A 9,468-nucleotide genomic window follows, 5' to 3' on the forward strand; every position below is an offset into this window, starting at 1 on the left:
GAAGCTTTAGCGTTTTAAAGAAACTTAGGTCAGTGGAAAGCTTTTATGCTTAGCATTTTGGTAGGACATGTATGCGGTAGGAGCCGATGAGAAAGCTCGTGGATGAGTAGCATCAGTTTACTGTTATCCTTGCAGTAGAACGTGGTTTATAGATGCTTGTTACTATAGTTTTGAAAGGTTTGGGAGCAGCTATTGGTTATGAAATCATCTAGAGCATAAGAAAAATCCTGCTGGATCAGACCAAAAATCCATCTAGTTTAGCATCTTCGTTATCCCATATTGTTCAGACAATATGTTTCCTTGAAGCCCGTAAGGAGGTCATGAAGTCAAGGACCTTTTCTTGTTGGTTTTTCCAGTAACAGATACTCCAAATGCATTGTGTTCTGGTTCCCTTTAGTCTCCAAAGCTTTTGATAGTCTTCTCTGTGACTTATAATTCATTGTTTTTAATAAAGCCTCCTAAACACAGTGGCTATCACCATATTTTGTGGCAATGAATTCTGGGTAATTATGCACTATATGGAGTGTGTTCTTTTTTGTCCTGAATCTATTGCCAGTTGACCTCATTGTGTGATCTTGAGGTTAGCATTATATGAGATGGAAAAATGTTCTCCTTGCCAGTATGCATAATTGTATACATTTTAGCATGTCCACTCCCTTCATCCTTTCTAAGCAAAAACCAAAATAAAGAAAAATGTGAAATGGTGTAACCAGAGTTATGTACAATATTCCAAATGTGGTTGCACTGTCAATTTATATAAAAGTAGTGGGACAGTAGCAGCTTTATTTTCAAGCATTTTCTTAATGACATGTAGCATGGAACTTGCTTTTGTCAGCTCACAACTGATAGGTCAGTATTTCCACAGACATATCTGCCTTAACTTTCCAAAATAGTCACTGTCAATTCTGACCCCTACAGAGTTCATATTTTTATATCTTAAATAATGTCTTTCTCTGAAGACTGCAAAGCTCTTAATAGCAAAATAAGATTTTATAGTTTGCCAGCTTTTTATAGTGGGTATCTCGCACATAGGTTCAGCATAGAAGGAAAAGATGATTGGGCTGCAAAATTAACATTGTTTGACTAACATAAGACATTCAGAGCCCTGACTCTTTACTTATTACAGCCTCGCAAAATTGAAGAGATCAAAGACTTCCTATTGACAGCCAGGAGAAAAGATGCAAAATGTGAGTAGCAACTGTTGATTTCATAAAAATCAGTGACTTATTTTCTCACAAAGGAGTTTCATTCTTAGGTGGCTTTGTATTCTTTCAATAGTGTAGATGCTGCAAGTGTAATACTGTTTTTGTGTTATTGCATAAAAGTAAATTTAGTACTACATGGAGAATTGAGAAAGGCACCTCTGTGCCTGAAGTCCTGTGATTCAGGTACCAACACTGCCCAACAGGGAAACATAGATCAAAAAGAATATTAAAATGTGCCAAGATGATATATTTTCCCCCCACAAATTTACTCTGCCGTGAAGATTGCTAGGTGACCTTGGACCAGACCTCTCTCTGCCTAACCTACCACACAGAGTGGCTGTGACAGTAATATGGAGGTGCACAGAACAATGCATGCTACCCTGAATTTTTTGGAGGAAGAACAGAGAAAAATGTAGTAAATAAATAATAAATCGGAGCATCGTTTCAGTCTCTGTTCAAGATGAAACTTTATTTGTGACCTTCTTCATAGTTGCCATGCACAAGTTAACATCCAAACTGGCAGCATTTAATAAGTCCAAGATTTTCCATTTTGGAATGTTTAACATGAACGCATGGGAAGAAAATGAGGAAAAAGCACACAACCATGAGACCCACTCCTGAGCTCATCCTGTATAGAAGTGATGTGCCTAAGTAGAGTGACTCTCAAGATCACATCAGAAATGCTAACTAGAGAGGAAAATGTTTTATAAAAATGTAACGATGTTTTGTATACTATAGGTGCAAGCTGACGTAATGGCTTTCCCTTAAGAAATGGGTACATTTTGCTTTGGGGAGAGCCCTCATAACAGTCCTGAGATGCGGGATGACCTTGGACCAGTCAGTTTATTAAATCTGTTAAGAATGTCTTTTCTTGTCTTTTCTTGTGGTTCAAGGTAGCTTACAAGTCACAGTTACCTGAAGAAGTGTGCGTTCACACGAAGGTTCATAGCCAGAATTAAACTTTGTTGGTCTTAAAGGTGCCACTGGACTCATACGTTGTTCTAAGTTACAGTTAAGACAGTGTAATTTAGAGCCAATAGAATAAAACCCTAGATCTCCCCTGCCCCCAAGTTTGCTACAGTTTATACCTGTACAAAGGACTGGCTAATAAAATGGTCTTGCAGTGCCTCTTGAAGATTTCAAACAGCAGAGTGCTCCACTCGCCTTTTCAAGTGGGAGGTGTAACAGAAGAGGCACAGGCCCAAGTTTGTGTGAGGTGGGCCACCTAAAGCAGAGGTCCCTAACCTTTTTGAGCCTGCGGGCCCATTTGGAATTCTGACATGACGTGGTGGGTGCAGCAACAAAGTATCTGCTGCAGGAGGGCAGAGCCAGCCACAAAATGATTGCCACAGCTTAACTTCAGTAACAGTATAGATCCTTGTGCTGCAGTGGCAGCTGCTTCCAAAGCACCATTTTTAGAAAAATCTGCACAGCCAGGTTGGCTGAATCTTAACAAAGGACAGGGTTAGCAAACTAAATGCAGATGGTAGAAGGCACTCTTGACCACAATGCCAGACTGCTTTTCAAACAGCAAGGCTGGGTATATGAGCACCCCCCAGGCTCTAAACTTGCTCTGCAAATGCCAGTTCCATTCCATCTAAGGCAAGTCTATCCAGTCCTTCTAAAATAGCATAGCCTTCCCAGCCAGTATCACCTCTGTCTTTTCTGGATTCAGCTTTAGCTTGTTCTGTCTGACTGCCAGAATGACTGGTCCAAGGTTATCCCACAAGCTTTGTGGCACTGTAGGGGTCTGAGTTTGGATCTCTCTTGTCTTATTTTGAAATGCTAACTGCATCACTGCACTGGTTCTCAGTAGAAAGTAGGCTAGTGTGCGTACAATAGTGCATACTCAGTAGAAAGTAGGATAGTATACAATAATCCGCTAGCTTTAACATTTATATCATTTATGGATGTCTTTACAAAAGGGCCATGCCATGGGGTGGAATGAAATTCAGTCCCATTTCTTGTATTCAAGAGACTATCCCACTGGCCTAGGAATAGGCAGCCTTTTTGTCCTTTGTGCTGAAGAAGCACAAGTGAGAGCCAATGTGATATAGTGGTTAAGAGTGGCAGACTCTAATCTGGAGAACCGGGTTTGATTCCCCACTCTTCCACATGAAGCCTACTAGGTGACCTTGGGTCAATCACAGTTCTCGCAGCTCTCTCTCAGCCCCACCTACCTTACAAGGTGCCTGTTGTGGGGAAAGGAAAGGAAGGCGATTGTGTGCCGCTTTGAGACTCTTTAGGGGTAGAGAAAAGTGGGGTACAAAAACCTACTCTTTTTGTGAAGATACTAGTAGGCTGACAAACAAATGGGGGGGGTGATCAGGGTTGTATTTGCTCAGCCACAATGGGACAAACCAGTCCCTATTAGTGCAGCTAGGCCCTTTTAGTGGCTCGTCCCAGTCCCTCTGGTGGCTGTGTGGTCTAGGAAGGCACTGATAAGACATACTATTGCCTTCTCTCCCGTGGAGCTGGTCCCAGTGGCTTGTTTGGTGACCTAGCCCAAGTGCTGAGAAAAATGTTTGGCAAACATGCCAGAGATTACCTATCCTACCCCTGTACTAGCCTCTTCGTGAGCCAGTTTGGTGTAGTGGTTAAGTGCGCGGACTCTAATCTGGGAGAACCAGGTTTGATTCCCCACTCCTCCACTTGCACCTGGGCGGGCCGTAGCTCTGATAAGAGCTGTTCTTGAAAAAGAGCAGTTTCTGTCAAGAGCTCTCTCGGCCCCACCTGCCTCACAGGGTGTCTGTGTGGGGAGGGGAAGGGAAAGGCGTTTGTAAGCCGCTCTGAGACACCTTTGGGTAGTGAAGGGCGGGATATAAATCCAATCTCTTCTTTTTCTTCTTCTCTTGTCCTGGTGTATCAGTCAGCCTGTTACTTGAGCATTGTGGATGCAGCACTGACATTAGTGTTCTTACCCTGCAGCTGTCAAGATTAAAAAAAACAAGGATAATGTGAAATTCAAGGTGCGATGCAGCCGGTATCTGTATACACTCGTCATCACAGACAAGGAAAAGGCTGAAAAGTTGAAGCAGTCTCTGCCACCAGGTAGCTGAATGTGATGGTTGCCATGGTCATGGGAAAAGGCTATAGTAATATGAGGAGAACTATGTTAAATTTGTGGTCTTGCCAACAGATCATCTACAAATGGTCCTTTTTTATTGTCTTCTGTACTGAGAGTGGCAGAAAGTAGTGGACATTTTGGTATGTTGTATATGGTGAGAATCCATGTGAAAGAGGCCACATAAATATGTACTAGTTAGCTTGCTGGTTAGCCCTAGAAAACTATACATTATTACTGCTGTTGCTTGTAAGTCAGCATATATTATAGTTGTAAATCAACCCAAGCTCTGTGGCATACAGATTTATAATTCAGCAGCTGGAAATACAGTACGCATCTTAGAACTTTTATGCTTGATAAAGGATTAGGGATCTCTTCAGTAGTATTTGGCCCATCCTGTTTATAATACAGGGAGTATTCTGAAATGATGCAGCAGTGGAGGAGCTGCTTGAGGGAAATTGACAAGTCAAGGTGCAACTAAAGATTCTTGATCCTACCTTGGAACAATCTTAGATCTTTGAACATATATAGGTCATGAGCCTCTCGCATTACAAAATTATCTGCTTAGAAGCAAAATAGCCAATTATGAAATTAGTGGTTTTCTGTTTCTGTGTACACACACAAGGACATAAAGCAAGGTCACTGAAAGATGGAATGTATGGAATTTATCAGAAGCGGGGGCTGATATTTACTGGCATGGTGGAGATTTAATGACAAACCATTTATAAACCACTCTTTGGCCAAACCATGGGTGGATGCTGCATTGGAGCCATCAAATCATAGTTTAAAGCTAATGCAAATCCAGAATCGTAAATGATTATTTGAAGCTGGCATGGCTTTAGATCTGCATTATGGGACCATGACTTGAGATGTTGCTGTAAGCTTGATGCTGACCAACTATTAGAAAGGGGTATACGATGAGCAGAAAATGAACCACTCTGAGAAAAATTTGGTGGAAGTTTTTCAACCACACCCATCGTCAGCCTGGCAATAAACTCTGTTGGTCTCTATCTAAAGCAGCAACCAAAATGGGAATCACGGTGGAAAAGGTACAAAGGCAATAAAGCACCATGTGCACAATGAAAATGTGAAAAATAATATAATTTAATATACTATAAATGCAAAATCAAAATGGTAACAAAATAATATAATTATAAATGTACTACAATATCAGCCATTTCAAAAATCATGTAGAATACATACAGATCTGATGCACTAGGCACAATTATTCTAAGGCATCCATTTTCCAGTGGCATCTGCCTCCCTTTCTCAGAATTCTCAAACGACTGGGGAGCCCTGTATTAAGAGGCAATTGTCTAGGAGGACACAATGAGTGAGAGTTTAAGAGGCAAACAAATGGTACTAGGGACACACACAGCCAGTGGCTTAGAACCAAAACTATAGTTAGCCCAAACTAGTTTTGTTGTTGCATCAGACTCATGCCATTGTGTTTCTACACAAGATAAACAGTAAAAATAAGTCCTATGCGAAGTTGGGCATGGACCTAACTCACTGATGTCAGACTTGTAAAATTTCTATTTAGTTGTTGCCAAAATGTCTGTGTTCTTTTGAGAAGTAACAAATGTTGTTCCCCATAATTTGTTCTTTTACATAGGAAAAAAGTTACAAATTTAGTTTTAAAAGGTTTTATACATGTGAAGTATAAATATCAGAACTTTATAATATGACTCACCTTTAAAAATAGGCATTCTTAGTATGACATATTTTTTTAAAAGGAGAGAAAAATCTTATTTTAAGCTGTCCATTTATTCACCTTGTTGCAACTTAAATGAGTCCTGGAAATTAATACATTAATTGCTGTCCTGGAAAGCAATAATATGGATGAAAACATTTACACTATTAACTGAGCAGAATGAACACCAGTCTTTTCGTGCTTGCTTTAGAAGTTGTAACAGGAATTAAAAAGACCTGGAAACATAATTCATTGAGAAGTGAGTGAAAATGCTATTCTTTTCAGCATAACCAAAGAGGTAGCAGGAGGGTAACTTCTCTTGCAGATGGAAGTTGTACCAGTGTCAGCTTAATAAAATTGGCTGTTAAAGCCTTGTATCTAAATGTCACTTCCCTAGGAGGGAAACCACTGGACAGTGTGAAGATGCGACAGCTCGAGCAATGATATGGGCACTTTCAGTGTAAAATGTCATTGAACATCCAGCCATAGTAGCAGTATGTATATGAAAAGCCCTGTGAGTGTTCAGGCCACCTGGTTCACAAGCTAGCAAGTCATGCTTCTGTGCACACTCACTGAGTTCTGCTAACAAGTCTCGTCATCTTGAGCCTTGGCTGTAGTGAACAACCATTGAGAGGCTGCCAGCCTGACAAAACAGAAATAATGAGGGCAGAATCTGTCTCTTTATGACTCAGTATCTTTATTTCTTCCTCCTTTTCAGGTTTGGCTGTGAAGGAGCTGAAGTGAATCTTGGTCATGCCTGCAGTTTAGCCCATGGATTATAATAAAGGAATTAATTGTTCTTTCTACTCAGCGTTATCTTTCTCAGGGGTACCTTAGAGAACAGCAGCTATGCATAGGTTCGGATCCACAGTTCCAAAGAGTTATACTGTGCATCCTCTGGAATGTGGTGAATGTGGGTCTTCCTTTTGAACCTCTGTCAGCTTTGTTTTCCTCAGCCTCCTTGGACTTTGAATCCAAGTAATAGTACAGTAACTGGGATGCTTTCAGTCTGGAGTAGAGACCTTCTAATCATTCTTCTAATATTTGGGCACCATATTGGAACACTTAATGGAGTCAGATGCCCTTGAGGCACTTTAAAAGCCTGGAGTTCACATGTCAGTAGAAAAACCATCACCCAAACTAGCACTTACACTGAACAGATGGCTGCCTTAAAAGATTCCTAATGTAGAATCCATGAACATAACAGCCATGATCACATGAACTAAGAATGTCTGATCTCTATTTTGAAGCATGGTTAATTATTTTCCTACTGCAGCCATAAATTTGAAGAAGCCCCCGTTCAAATGAATTTGGTTTTTGTAGAGCAAATTTAACAATATGGGTTGAATCCTACTGTGTGCGCCTCCCCATGTATATCAAAACCTCTGTACAATGGGGCTATGTGAGGCTAGAGGTTTCTGCAAATTAGGGTGGTAGTGGTGGTAGCATGGTTTGCAGAAGAATCCCAGTTAAAAAGGTGATTCCCCCCCCCCAACTGAGCAAGGGAGGGTTAAAGGCAGGTGGAAGTAGGATAAATGGAAGGGAAAGACACTGGGGGATAAAAGAGTGTGGCCTGAAACAACTAAACAAGAAGAACACAAAAGACTTAAACAATTAACTTGCTCCCAATCGGCTGCATAGCATGCCCACACTGCAGCTTATGTATAGGACTGAATTTAAGGGTATACAAGGAACAAACTAAATATTTCATGGTGGGTTCCCACTTGTATTACTTGGAAATCAAGTGGTGTGTAGTGGCTAAGAGGATCTGGAAGACCCAGGTTCAGATGCACATTCAGATTTCTGTATATCCTGTAATGGTCAAATTCCTTTACAATCTTATCACATTCATTTTCACTGCACAGTGTCAAGTAGGTCATTGTTCCAGTGTGTTTCTCCGGAGTAATGGAATCCTGCCTTTGAAGCTTCACTGGCTGTGATGAGTTCTGCATCTATAAAATGTAGTCACTGAATAACAAATCTGCAGATAGGGGGCACACTCCCAACAGGGTTTTCTGCAAATTTGGATGACCCCCTAGGTTTGCAGAAAGATCTGGAAAGTTAAAAATAACATGAGGTTTAACACACACACACACACCCCACACACAAACAAAAGTAAAAGTGTTGTCTGCAGAGGCAGAGACAACAACCCTTTGAAAGTTCGGTGGCAGGGGCTGCTGCACCAGAAGCCTGGGAGCTGCCACTGGGTCTGGCCCACTTGGAGCCACACCAGATGAGCTGCTAAAAGCTGGGGTGAGTTGCCAGAGCCAGGGGAAAACTTGGTGGGCCTGCCTAGAGCTGCTGCAGGCAAGGGAGGTGCGGGAAACTTGGTTGGAAAGTAGGGTTACTAACTTCCAGGTGGAGTGTGGAGATCTCTTGAAATTACAACTCATCTCCAGACTACAGTGTTCAGTTACCCTGGAGAAAATTGTTGCTTTGGAGTCTATGGCATTGTACCCCACTGAGGTCCCCTTCCTTCCCTAGGCTCTACCCCCAAATCTCCAGGCATTTCCAACTCAAGAGTTGTCAATGCTAATTAAAAACTGCTGGGGGGGGGGAGAATAGGGGGCTGGGGGAATCTGCATTGGAACGGGGAAACTGGTGGCAATTGCTATTTAGTCTGGATTTAACCCAATATGTTTATTTCAGTTGATCTGTTGGTAATGTGTTGTATCAAATTAGAAAATATTGAGGAAATTATTTTCAGTAAATTGGCAGCTGTAAAACAAATACTGTAGGCAAACTCCTCCGGCAAGTCTTTGGTTTGTGAAGATACGACTAACAAGAGTCAGCTTCTGAAACCAGATTACAGGATGGTGTAACAACAGTTGAAGACTCAGAATTTCTGTCTTCCTATGATTATTTCTACCATTTTATATAATGCAATATATAAAGACAAAAATGCACACTTGTTAGCTATTTAGCTACTTCCTTTTATATCTTATGCAGAAAGAGTTCATTCAATTTCTCCTTTTAAACATTGTGCATGTACACCCTCAGGTGTCAGCATGACAAATGAAAGCTCAGGAACTTTTAACTTAAACTGATCACATTGATAACAAGTCACTTGTGTGATTAAATATTGTGCAGGTACACTATACTGTTCAGAATCCTGCCTCTAGGTGTTGCTGTATGTGTAGAAATATCAATTCTATGTTAGCAGTAGGAAAACAGAAGAGCTTAGTTACATGGAATCACAGAATGTGAGCTTGGGGGTGCATCCAAAGATCCTCCAGCCTCCCCTGTTGCCCTATGGCAGAGTTCTCTGCACATCAAACCCTCAGTGATAGAAAGTACTGTCAAGTCACAGGTCTTTATGGCAAGAGGCATTCAGAGATGGTTTGCCATTGCCTGCTTCTGCATAGTGACCCTGGACCCTGACCCATCCAAATACTAATCAAAGCCAACCCTGCTTAGTTTCTAAGAGCTGACAAGATAGGGCTAGTCTGGACATCCAGGTGAGGTTGGAGGAGGGATGGGACCTCAGAGAGGTACAATGCCATAGA

At 41.3% G+C, this 9,468-nt stretch overlaps 1 protein-coding gene across 1 annotated transcript in view; it reads left to right on the forward strand.

Annotated features, from left to right (window-relative positions):
• RPL38 (ribosomal protein L38) overlaps positions 1-6,766 on the forward strand; it is a 7,200-nt gene extending 434 nt beyond the window's left edge. Inside the window, exons 3-5 of the mRNA XM_015418713.1 lie at positions 1,127-1,187; positions 4,134-4,256; positions 6,681-6,766. Of these exons, the coding sequence (XP_015274199.1) occupies positions 1,127-1,187; positions 4,134-4,256; positions 6,681-6,706 (210 nt within the window). The 3' untranslated portion in view covers positions 6,707-6,766. The remainder of the gene's footprint in view (positions 1-1,126; positions 1,188-4,133; positions 4,257-6,680) is intronic.
• Positions 6,767-9,468: the final 2,702 nt, after the last annotated feature.

Source organism: Gekko japonicus, unplaced genomic scaffold (assembly GCF_001447785.1).
Source record: "Gekko japonicus isolate JY-2015 unplaced genomic scaffold, Gekko_japonicus_V1.1 scaffold704, whole genome shotgun sequence".
Taxonomy (NCBI): domain Eukaryota; kingdom Metazoa; phylum Chordata; class Lepidosauria; order Squamata; family Gekkonidae; genus Gekko; species Gekko japonicus.